Raw genomic sequence first — 13,425 nt, forward strand, 5'->3', positions numbered from 1 at the left:
AGCTACACTTTGTGCTCAGTTGAGTGCCCTGGCATTTAAGAAACAGCTTTTGTCAATCTTATAACTTTTCCCTGAAAAATTAACGTATGTGGTCAGTTTCTCTTTGTCAAAAAGTAAAGAAAATGCTTCCTTCTTCTAGTGTACTACTTTCTCTCTTCGTTTCAAATGGTTCAAATGGCTCTAAGCACTATGGGACTTAACATCTGAGGTCATCAGTCCCCTAGACTTAGAACTACTTAAACTTAACTAACCTAAGGACATCACACACATCTATGCCCGAGGCAGGATTCGAACCTGTGACTGTAGCAGCCGCGCGGTTCCGGACTGAAGCGCCTAGAACCGCTCGGCCTCAACGGCCGGCTGATTTTAGGTTACAGATGGTAGTGTTTGTGGGAACACTGACAACGTAACGGTACGTCACAGACATCCTGCGTCCTCATTCGTTACCTCTGAATGCACAATATCGTTGCGTCATTTTTCAGCAAGGAAATACTCGTCTGTGTGAACTTCCTGTATGGCGTTGAGGTACTACCGTTGTGGCAGGGTGCTCAGATCGATCCCCGATAGAATATTTGTGGAACCGGGACAGACGTCAACTCCGTCCCAGTATAAGTTAACAATGACGGTTACAAAGGTCGTGGGTCAGCTTGCCCCAGGATAAGATTCAGCGGTTTTGTGACGCCATTCCCAACCGAATCAATGCATGCATCCAGGCCAGAGGCGGTGCAACGTAATACTGATAAGTGCGCTCACACTGCCAAGTTTGTTCTAAATCTTACTCCAGTTTGTAATTACTGAAATAACATCACGTACCCTTTCAGCCCGTTATGTTTCACTTCATTTTTTCTCCTCTTCTGGGTTCTTCACCTTTTTGTCAGGTAGTGTACATTCGAAATGAAATACTAAAATTGGTAGATAAGTAACGCTGTTGGAGCAGCAAAATAACTGATAAACGCTGAAATAGAAAGGTCATAAAACCCGGCCTGCCAACAGCAAAGATAAGCAATTCTGAAAAACAGAAATTTGTTGACATCGATCATAAATTTAGGTATTACAAAAATTTTTCATTAACTATTTACAGGTAAGTGAAATATGAACGTTAACAGTTCAGGCAAGAAGTCAATATAAGATTTTGAACCGTTTATAATTACGAATATAAGCCAGCTACAGTGTTCTTTAAATAGTTTTTATTCAATAAATAATTCACGGTGAGCCTTTTTCGGCATATTTCCATCATCAGGTGCTCTGTAAATACATAAGTAAGCGATAGTCGTAATATAGTGGTAGGTAACTACGATCAGAAAAGTTATACTACATCGTTAGGTGTAATATCATTGTGGGTGACAGTGAATCAGCGACGTTACATGTTTACATAGTTACTATTATAAGTAAGTGATGTGTGGAAGTTCGGTTGTTTCTTATTATTGCTTCTAATTATGTTTTTGTTTGGAATTTGTTTTAGTTTTATTTGAGATTTTTATATAATATTTTTTATTTTTGTCGTAACAATTTGGCTATAGCATATGATTCATGGTGTTTACTTGATGTCTTTGTTTTATACTCTTCATGTTGTTATCGCTGTTACTATGGATATGTGTGACTTAGTGTCTCTGATTTATTACTTTAACCGTTTTCTTGATTTATAATGTGGATAGTTAAACAACCTACCTAAAGCACAACAATATACATAGAAAACTTTATTCTCATTATAAATCAAGAAAACGGGTAAAATAATAAATCAGAGACACTAAGTGACGGATATCCATAGTAACAGCGATAACAACATGAAGAGTGTGAAACAAAGACATAACACCAAGAAAACATCGTAAACCATAGGCCGAGTTTCCACAGATCACTTATTTATAATAGTAACTATGAAAACATGTAATATCGCTGATCCACTGTCATCCAAGCTGTCAATAGAAAAATAGCATACATAAAAACCAACTAAAGTCAGTTATACGTCTCCAGTGTACATCTAAGAAGAAACTAGTAAATCTAAAAAAGACCGAACGTGGCAGCAACGATATTACATGTAAGGTAAAACCACCTAACGATGTATTATAGTTCTTCTGATCATAGTTACAGACCAATGTATTAAGACTATCGCTTACTTGTGTAATTACAGATCACCTCATGATGGCAGTATGCCGAAAGGGGCTTATAGTGAATGATTTATGAAATAAAAACCATGGAGAGAGCAGTGTAGGTGGCTGAAATTCGCAATAATCATGCCATTAGAAGACATATTTTGCACTGCGGGCACCAAAGAACAAAACTTTTGAACCGTATTACTGCGAAGGAACGCTGAAGCTTAAAAGTACAGACCGAATAACTAATGAAGGGGAGCTGAATCGAATTTGGTAGGAACGAAATTTATGGCACAAGAAGCGGTGTCGTCGACTATCGACACTCACAACAAAAGGTCGACCACCATAAAGATGCTGCTAGCGAGCATAGAGAGAAGCAGTAATAGTACCGGAAATGGCCTCTCAGAATTTGTCTCAGAGTGTTACAATCGTCGAGTCAGTTCAGCGTACTGTTTCCAGGCTAACAAATGGAGTACTTCTGTTGTGCACCGCCTTACAGTGATTAGGAGTGTTCACTGTACTAAGTACATTGCACCTGCAGCAGTGGGGTGGTTTTGTCAGACCACCATTACCGAGGAGCACAGTTGTTATTTGACTGCTACCTTCCAGCTACCACGTATTAAACAACCACTCACAATTGTGTAAATTGCCACAGCGAGGGTGATCCATGAAAGTTGAGTTGTTCCTTATTTAATAAAGTCTTAGTGTTTCACTAAAATCTGTACTGATTTCTCTCCGCAGCCTGTACACAACACAACGTAACTAAACGAAGGGATCGGTTGAAAGGACCCATCCTGAGGCATCAGAGAACAGTAAATTTAGTAGTGCAGTAGAGTTGTATCTCCCAAAACTATGGGTCGGTAGTTTTGATGCAGTACTTAAATGATGTAGGACACGGCAGGATTACGGATAGTATTGGTAGGGAAAGAAACATATATGAATATGTAAGAGAGAAATTTGGATCCCTATTTGTATTTTGTTTGTTTGTTTTGCATATAATTACAACCGCACGACGTTCTGTGTTATACCACTATGTATTTTATATTCTCAGAAAATATAAACTTCGTTTAGTAAGTAATAAAAATTAGTTGATTGTGTAACTTCTGGTGTTTTATGTAAGCAATTACTTTTGATGCAGGTACAGTTTACATGCATGAACGTAAAAAATCTACATAATTATAGTTGTTGTAATGTACTCGATAGAAAGTTGTTCATAATGATCAAAGGCAAGCGTTTCCTGTTGTTGTTTATACGTATGATAGTTGTTTAGGAATAACAAATCGTTCAAATGTGTGTGAAATCTTATGGGACTTAACTGCTAAGGTCATCAGTCCCTAAGCTTACACACTACTTAACCTAAATTATCCTAAGGACAAACACACATACCCACGCCCGAGGGAGGACTCGAACCTCCGCCGGGACCAGCCACACAGTCTATGACTGCAGCGCCTTAAACCGCTCGGCTAATCCGGCGCGGCTTACGAGTAACAGAAACATGTTTTGTATAAGCTCGACGATGTATTGAAGCAATGTTTGATTTGTTTTGTTTTGCTGTTTTTCTTTAATTTTTTGAGGGAACTGCATTTTCTAGGGCAGTATGATAAATTTGTATTAATTTTCATTTTTAGTGCTAAATCCATCTATATCGCGTTAGATATCAACGATTTTCGAATAAAACCTGAATTAAACAGACAATTTCAATTTTGCTATAAATAATGTTTGTGTTTAAGTAATAGACAGGAGGATGACTACTTAGAAGCAAAATGTTCCCTAGGTTATGCGTCCCTTTATATACCATCACTCAGTTCCTAGACGGTTTAGGTTTCTAGTGAAACCTAGTAAAACACTGATCACAAACGCAAAAAAAGCGTAGGAAATAAGGTAACGCTGTATAGGTATGCAACACGCCTAAAGTACAAGTAACGCTGTTATGAACGTAACTGATCAAGATGGTTCAAATGGCTCTAAGCACTATGCGACTTAACATTTGAGGTCATCAGTCCCCTGGAACTTAGAACTACTTAAATCTAACTAATCTAAGGGCATCACGCGTGTCCATCCCCGAGGCAGGATTCGAACCTGCGACCGTAGCAGTAGCGCGGTTCCGGACTGAAGTGCCTAGAACCACTCGGCCACAGCGGCCGGCTAGCTGATCAAGAGTTGTAGGAAATCAATCGTAGTCTACACTTGTTCATGATAGTCTACGGTAGCCTAAGATAGCTTTATTACTCTGTAGTGAGGGAGGTGTGGAGGATTAAAAATGCAAGGAGATCCAGGCTTGTCTATAGTAAGCACGTTGATTTGGAATCAAGTTGCAATAGTTACGCAGAGGTGAAGAAGCTTGCACAGAGAAAACTATAATGGAGAGCTTCATCAAATAAGTTTTCTGACTGGAAACTACAACAACATGTGAAAATGTTTTCAGTAATTAGGGAGACTGAGACGCGTACAGCATGGAACAACGAGGGGCAGAGTGGGTACGTACCTGCAGCCGCCCCACTTCCAGCCCTCGGGCGTGTGCTGGCCCTGGCGCGACGAATCGCAGCTACACTCGGTCAGGTTGCCGGAGCTGCACGACTGCGTGACCGCATGCACCACGCCCGCGCTCGTCACAGCGTAGATGAACGCCGTCTCCTTGCTGCCTGCAACACGCACCACCGCACTCCCTTACTGTCTTTCCGGCTACATCAATAACATTTCTTTAGTTAATACTAGCGAACCCTGCAGTGCTCCGCAATTGCTAAATATCTATGGGAATTGCATATAGGGGAACGCGGGGCAGAACGGGATATTAATGTTTAACAATTTCTATAATATAAGGGAACACAAGGAAACACTTCTTAAAGTGATAAAAAAAACACCTTATGGTGTAACCTAATGTACCTTATATTAAAATCAATTAAAACAATACATTTTGCATTTTTTACTATTTTTCCATTCCATTAGAACTACTGATGGCCTTGGGAGAGCCAGTCATGACAAAACTCTACCATCTGGTGAGCAAGATGTATGAGGTAGGCGAAATACCTTCAGACTTCAAGAAGAATATAATAATTCCAATCCCAAAGAAAGCAGGTGTTGACAGATGTGAAAATTACCGAACTATCAGTTTAATAAGTCACAGCTGCAAAATACTAACGCGAATTCTTTACAGACGAATGGAAAAACTGGTAGAAGCTGTCCTCGGTGAAGATCAGTTTGGATTCCGTAGAAATGTTGGAACACGTGAGGCAATACTAACCTTACGACTTATCTTAGAAGAAAGATTAAGAAAAGGCAAATCTACGTTTCTAGCATTTGTAGACTTGGAGAAAGCTTTTGACAACGTTAACTGGAATACTCTCTTTCAAATTCTGAAGGTGGCAGGGGTAAAATACAAGGAGCGAAAGGCTATTTACAATTTGTACAGAAACCAGATGGCAGTTATAAGAGTCGAGAGGCATGAAAGGGAAGCAGTGGTTGGGAAAAGACTGAGACAGGGTTGTAGCCTCTCCCCGATGTTATTCAATCTGTATATTGAGCAAGCAGTAAAGGAAACAAAAGAAAAATTCGGAGTAGGTATTAAAATTCATGGAGAAGAAGTAAAAACTTTGAGGTTCGCCGATGACATTGTAATTCTGTCAGAGACAGCAAAGGACTTGGAGGAGCAGTTGAATGGAATGGACAGTGTCTTGAAAGGAGGATATAAGATGAACATCAACAAAAGCAAAACGAGGATAATGGAATGTAGTCGAATTAAATCGGGTGATGCTGAGGGAATTAGATTAGGAAATGAGACACTTAAAGTAGTAAAGGAGTTTTGCTATTTAGGGAGTAAAATAACTGATGATGGTCGAAGTAGAGAGGATATAAAATGTAGACTGGCAATGGAAAGGAAATCGTTTCTGAAGAAGAGAAATTTGTTAACATCGAGTATAGATTTAAGTGTCAGGAAGTCATTTCTGAAAGTATTTGTATGGAGTGTAGCCATGTATGGAAGTGAAACATGGACGCTAAATAGTTTGGACAAGAAGAGAATAGAAGCTTTCGAAATGTGGTGCTACAGAAGAATGCTGAAGATAAGGTGGGTAGATCACGTAACTAATGAGGAGGTATTGAATAGGATTGGGGAGAAGAGGAGTTTGTGGCACAACTTGACTAGAAGAAGGGATCGGTTGGTAGGACATGTTTTGAGGCATCAAGGGATCACAAATTTAGCATTGGAGGGCAGCGTGGAGGGTAAAAATCGTAGAGGGAGACCAAGAGATGAATACACTAAGCAGATTCAGAAGGATGTAGGTTGCAGTAGGTACTGGGAGATGAAAAAGCTTGCACAGGATAGAGTAGCATGGAGAGCTGCATCAAACCAGTCTCAGGACTGAAGACCACAACAACAACAACAACTATTTTTCAAAGAAAGTCTTGCACATTTCCCGTTCCGCCCCACCCACGGGGCAGAATGGGAAAGGGTATTTTTTGTTAAATTATTGCATAAATGTTGAATTTGAATTACGAATATCGTATTAAACTACGACAAAATGTTGTATAACAGGCAATTAAGACTAAGGACTGTGTAATTTAAACAATTAAAAAGTCATTTTTCAAAATAAGAAAATATTTTAAGTCATTCTGAAAAATGTACAATGCGTAATAACCATCAAACCACTAACTACTAGCCCTTTCGACAGCAGTCACTAATAAGTATTTCCTCTTCATCTTCACTGTCTATGCCTGCACATGAATTGTGTGCCCACTCTGGCATGCGACCCACCCCTCATTAGAAACGGAGTAGAAGTCCCCACAGTGGAGACACTCAGCATCCTTTCTCTCTCTGAATCTCTCTTCTCCATCATCTCCTTCCTTTTATTTTTCTTAAGGTCTTTGATGTACACTGTTTTGGTTATTTTGGGTGTACAGTTTGATATTTTTGACTTAAGTTGCATTGCACCTGACGTCTCTGCCCTGACATTGTTTATATTTGTGCACCCTCCTCCTTTCTGTAGGCCTACTTTACGTGCAACAGCATTCTGCAATTCCTTCTTATAAGGAGAATCTGTTAATAAGATGGTTTTCCCTTTTCGTCTTCTAGTCCGCCAAGTATTTTGACAGATTAGTGGGATTGGGATGACAGCCTCGGGCGATATCTGGAAAGCTGAGTTGTTCGGTGAACATAGCTGGTTGGGAGAGTCTTGCATCCATGAACATCCAGGCTGGGTTTGCTTTCTACTTGCATCAAAATATGACGGGGCAGAACGGGACACTATCCGTTTCTACCCCGACCCGTTCCGCCCCAAGAGCACTTTTGAGGTTAACACCTTTTATGGAGTGTAATAACTGACATATTTAAACGCATTAAATAACTAAAGTATAACAAATGCCATGCACTTTAAGGGAATGTATTATTTTAGTGTATACAATTAACAGTTTACCTGGCGTTGTAATTCACCAAACGTTAGAATAACGCAAGCGGTAACGTGACGGACAACAATTCACTTAGATCTCGCACTTCAAACTAAATCAAAATGGCTACCCTGACTTCCCTTCCATTCGGAGAAATAGTTACATGCCCATAGAACAGGTTGTAACACTGTCCAGTCTAGAAAAGAGCAATTTCCCATTGTGCCCCGCTATTCCGTTCTGCCCCGAGTTCCCCTACGTCTTGGTCTCCTTCTCCCGGCACCCTCCCTATCAGTCCATCTATTGCTTCCCGTATCTCTCGCCACCTCCTTCTCCCTGCTTCATCTCCTCCTCCCCCTATCTCTCTCCACCACCTCCTCTCTGCCTCATCTGTCCATTTCCTCCTTCCCTCTCTCTATACCCATGTCCCCCCCCCCCCCCCGCTCCTCTCTGTCCATCTCCTATCGCCCCCCCCTTCCCCCTTTATCGTCAGTCCTTGGACTATAATTACAAACTTCAGAACGATAGAGGTTCCTTAGTAATATTCCAATCGTGATGCGATACGTTAAAACCAACTGTGAACAATAAAATCAAGTTTTGGTTATAAAATTTTTGCTTACATTTATATACAAGGAGGAAGAATATATAAAGGAGAAACAGTTTGTCCAGTGGTCTAAATGCGGCGCTATTGTAGTTAAAACTGACCACGAGAAAGAGAACGAAACCGTACATTATCACAGAACAGCATTTTGTTTATCGCAGTTGGCTGAAACCGAAAGCCAGTCAATGATTTCTCAAAAAATATACGGCTTATGTCAGTCTGAATGTTTGTTAGAGTATCGTGTAAAATTTAACGTAAATAACGTTAGAGACTTGTGCTTGAGAGAGAGAGAGAGAGAGAGAGAGAGAGAGAGAGAGAGAGAGAGAGAGAGAAAGAGAGAGTAAACGTTGATGGTAAAATTCTCGAAAAGTTCTTGACCGTTTACTTCAAAGTTTTACACGATATTTAAATAAACATTTGGATGGACACATGGTATATACACTGCTGGCCACCGTAAATGCAACACCAAGAAAGACAAGAGGTAGCACAACAAAATTTTTTTTGTAGATAACATGTTGACCAAGTATCAACTGATTACGTTTTCAGACGTCTGTGACATGTGGTTCCTGCCAGAATCAGTAGCCAGAGTAGCCGCCATTGTTGGAGATCACCGCTGCCACACGTCTCGGCATTGAGTCAAAGAGACGTTGGATGTGTTCCTGGGGTACAGCAGCCCAAGCAGCTTCCACACGTTGCCAAAGATCATCTGGCGTGGCAGCGGGGTATGTAATCTGGGTCACTCGTAGAGCAACCATGGACCACATGTTTTCTATCGGCGAAAGATCCGGAGAGCGAGCCGGCCAGGGAAGCAATTCAATCTGGTTATTGACGAAGAACCTTTGGACAATGCGTGCCACGTGTGGTCGCGCATTATCCTGTTGAAATATGGCTGTGGCCGAGCCCTGAAGGTAAGGAAGGACAACTGGCTCCAGCACCTCGGATATGTAGCGCCGGCTATTTAAAGTACCGGTAATGCGTACTAGAGGCGTGCGAGAGTAATATCCAATACCGCCCCATACCATAATACCCGGTGCAAGACCAGTGCGGCGGTGCATAATGCAGCTGTCCAGCATCCTCTCTCCACGGTGTCTCCACACTCGAATCCGACCATCGTGGTGCTGCAGACAGAAGCGTGCCTCGTCAGTAAAGACAACGTCATTCCATTCTGCCGTCCACATCCGTCTGTCATCACACCATTGGCGACGGAGACGTCTGTGGTTCTGCGTCAATGGTAGACGAAGCAATGGACGTCTTGCGGACGGACCACTCTGCTGTAAACGGCGTCGAATGGTACGCGCAGACACTGGATGATGCGTTACAGACGCAATGTGCTGTGCTATGGTTCGGGATGTCACTGAGCGATCCGTCACTGCCATGCGCACAATTTGCCTATCAGCACGTGCAGTGGTGCACCGAGGTGAATGCGATCGCCCACGTCGGTCCGTCGTACCCTCCTGCATCCAACGGTCACATATCCGCATTACAGTTGTTTGGTTTCGTCCAACACGACTAGCGATTTCTCTGTATGATAATCCACAATCTCGGTAAGCCACTATCCTTCCTCTGTCGAAGTCGGATACTTGATCAAACGATGTTCGCTGTTGTCTACGAGGCATAACTGATCGTCTTGTGAAACAACCACAAGGTAAACACACGTGCCGAACGTACACTCGTCGAAATCGCCAAGCCTTAAATGGTGCTATGAGGTGGCGCCACAGGCGCGCGTGATGTGCGTCTGCGCTGAAATTCTAATCAGTTGCAGATCTCATCGCTGCAAACCCATGGTGGAAATTTCACTTGATTCGGATGCTTCCTTCAGGGTGTTGCATTTACGGTGGCCAGCAGTGTTTATACAGGGTGGTCCATTGATCGTGACCTGGCCAAATACCTCACGAAATAAGCGTCAAACGAAAAAACTGCAAAGAACGAAACTTGTCTAGCTTGAAGGGGGAAACCAGATGGCGCTATGGTTGGCCCGCTAGATGGCGCTGCCATAGCTCAAACGGATATCAACTGCGTTTTTTAAAAATAGGAACCCCCATATTTATTACATATTCGTGTAGTACAAAAAATATGAATGTTTTAGTTGGACCACTTTTTTCGCTTTGGGATAGATGGCGCTGTAATAGTCACAAACATATGGCTCACAACTTCAGACGAACAGTTGGTAACCTGTAGGTTTTTTAAATTAAAATAAAGAACGTAGTTACGTTTGAACATTTTATTTCGGTTTTTCCAATGTGATACATGTACCTTTGTGAACTTATCATTTCTGACAACGCATGCTGTTACAGCGTGATTACCTGTAAATATCACATTAATGCAATAAATGCTCAGAATGATGTCCGTAAACCTCAATGCATTTGGCAATACGTGTAACGACATTCCTCTCAACAGCGAGTAGTTCGCCTTGCGTAATGTTCGCACATGCATTGACAATGCGCTGACGCATGTTGTCAGGCGTTGTCAGTGGATCACGATAGCAAATATCCTTCAATTTTTCCCATAGAAAGAAATCCGGGGACGTCAGATCCAGTGAACGTGCGGGCCATGGTATGGTGCTTCGTCGACCAATCCACCTGTCATGAAATATGCTATTCAGTACCGCTTCAACCGCACGCGAGCTATGTGCCGGACATCCATCATGTTGGAAGTACATTGCCATTCTGTCATGCAGTGAAACGTCTTGTAGTAACATCGGTAGAACATTACGTAGGAAATCAGCATACATTGCACCATTTAGATTGCCATCGATAAAATGGGGGCCAATTATCCTTCCTCCCATAATGACGCACCATAAATTAACCAGCCAAGGTCGCTGATGTTCTACTTTTCGCAGCCATCGTGTATTTTCCGTTGCCCAATAGTGCATATTATGCCGGTGTACGTTACCGCTGTTCGTGAATGACGCTTCGTCGCTAAATAGAATGCGTGCAAAAAATCTGTCATCGTCCCGTAATTTCTCTTGTGCCCAGTGGCAGAACTGTACACGACGTTCAAAGTCGTCGCCATGCAATTCCTGGTACATAGAAATATGGTACGGGTGCAATCGATGTTGATGTAGCATTCTCAACACCGGCGTTTTTGAGATTCCCGATTCTCGCGCAATTTGTCTGCTACTGACGTGCGGATTACCCGCGACAGCAGTTAAAACACCTACTTGGGCATCACCATTTGTTGCAGGTCCTGGTTGACGTATCACATGTGGCTGAACACCTCCTGTTTTCTTAAATAACGTAACTATCCGGCAAATGGTACGGACACTTGGATGATGTCGTCCAGGATACCGAGCAGCATACATAGCACACGCCCGTTGGGCATTTTGATCATAATAGCCATACGTCAACACGATATCGATCTTTTCCGCAATTGGTAAACGGTCCATTTTAACACGGGTAATGTATCACGAAGCAAATACCGTCCGCACTGGCGGAATGTTAGGTGATACCACGTACCTATACGTTTGTGACTATTACAGCGCCATCTATCACAAAGCGAAAAAAGTGGTCCAACTAAAACATTCATATTTCTTTACTTACTACAAGGATATGTAATATAAAATGGGGGTTCCTATTTAAAAAAACGCAGTTGATATACGGTTGATCTATGGCAGCGCCATCTAGCGGGCCACCCATACCAGCATCTGGTTTCCCCCTTCAAGCTAGACGAGTTTCGTTCTTTGTAGTTTTTTCGTTTGATGCTTATTTCGTGAGATATTTGGCTCAGTCACTATCAATAGACCACCCTGTATATATATAGCCTACATCCGCCCAAACGTTCGTTAGAGTGTCCATAAAAATTTGAAGTAAATCGTTCAGTTTGCTAACAATGTTTCTCTTTTATTTGGTATATATGTATTTGTATACCACATGTATTTAAAAATGTAGCTTATGTCCGTCCGAACGTTTATTAACTGTGTAAAAATTTGATATTAAGTGGTTAAGAACTTGTCGAGATTTCTGCTAAAACGTTTCCCGTTAATGTAGTAAATACATATTTATATATCATAAACATTAAAAAAGACCTGCAGGCTATGTCCGTCCTGACATCTACTAAAGTATCGTGTAAAAATTTGAAGTAAATCGTTCAAGTACTTTTCTAGATTTTGGTGGCAACGTTAAACACCAATTTCTCTTTGTAAGGAAGCATAAATTTTAAGCATATATTTGTATACTACATATATTAAAAATTGTAGCCTGTGTCCGTCCTAGGTTTATTAGAGCGTCGTGTAAACATCTGAAGTAAATCCCTCAAGAACTTATCGAGATTTTTGCTAAAAATTTTTCCCGTTTATGTAGTATATATATATATATATATATTTATATATCATAAACATAAAATAATCTGCAGCCTATGTCTACTGGAGTATCGTGAAAAGAGCACGCCCATATGCACTAACAGCCATCCAGCAGTTGTCAGCTGGGCTGTTGGAGTAATAAAATGGTTCAAATGGCTCTGAGCACTATGGGACTCAACTTCTGAGGTCATTAGTCCCCTAGAACTTAGAACTACTTAAACCTAACTAACCTAAGGACATCACAAACATCCATGCCCGAGGCAGGATTCGAACCTGCGACCGTAGCGGTCTTGCGGTTCCAGACTGCAGCGCCTTTAACCGCACAGCCACTTCGGCCGGCTGTTGGAGTAATAGAATGCCCTACCACAGGAACTCCTTATCAGTTTTGTGGTTAGCATGGGAGCTCGTTGTAGAGCACACAGTGCCATTCGTGGTGATTGCGGACCCTGTTAAGAACCATGTCCCCCCTTTTGTAACATCTATGCGACCATCAGAAAGCCGGCCGAAGCGGCCGAGCGGTTCTAGGAGCTACAGTCTGGAACCACGCGACCGCTACGGTCGGAGGTTCGAATCCTGCCTCGGGCATGGATGTGTGTGATGTCCTTAGGTTAGTTAGGTTTAAGTAGTTCTGAGTTCTAGGGGACTGATGACCTCAGAAGTTAAGTCTCATAGTGCTCAGAGTCATTTGAACAATCAGAAAATGCAGTGACTTCGGTGTAATAACTGCCTTCGAATAAAAGTGCCATTTCTGTTCATCTCATTGCGAATTTGTTGCAATTACCTTCTGCATTGCACTGCACTGTACTTTACTATACTATAGCAGTTCTTTCTATGTATGGTCGAAGTTTAATCGAGTTATGTTACTTCGTAGTGATACATTATACGAGAGTTGCTTTACTCTTTGCTTTGCACATCAGTGTATATAAAAAAGACCAGCTACTTGAAACCTATTTACAAACACGAAAATGACTGATTATTTCCGTATGACGGATAACCTGTAGTGTAGAGGACGTTTTCAAGGTGTTACATATTTAATTTCCGCTTAGAAACACTACTGCTGC

General features: G+C 41.7%; 1 protein-coding gene across 2 annotated transcripts in view; it reads right to left on the reverse strand.

The window, feature by feature from the left end:
* LOC126249708 (protein Wnt-16-like) overlaps positions 1-13,425 on the reverse strand; it is an 879,813-nt gene that overhangs the window by 141,704 nt on the left and 724,684 nt on the right. For both annotated transcript variants that reach the window (XM_049951388.1, XM_049951387.1), the window contains exon 3: positions 4,576-4,732. In XM_049951388.1, coding sequence (XP_049807345.1) covers positions 4,576-4,732 — 157 coding nt within the window. The remainder of the gene's footprint in view (positions 1-4,575; positions 4,733-13,425) is intronic.

Source organism: Schistocerca nitens, chromosome 3, assembly GCF_023898315.1.
Source record: "Schistocerca nitens isolate TAMUIC-IGC-003100 chromosome 3, iqSchNite1.1, whole genome shotgun sequence".
NCBI lineage: Eukaryota > Metazoa > Arthropoda > Insecta > Orthoptera > Acrididae > Schistocerca > Schistocerca nitens.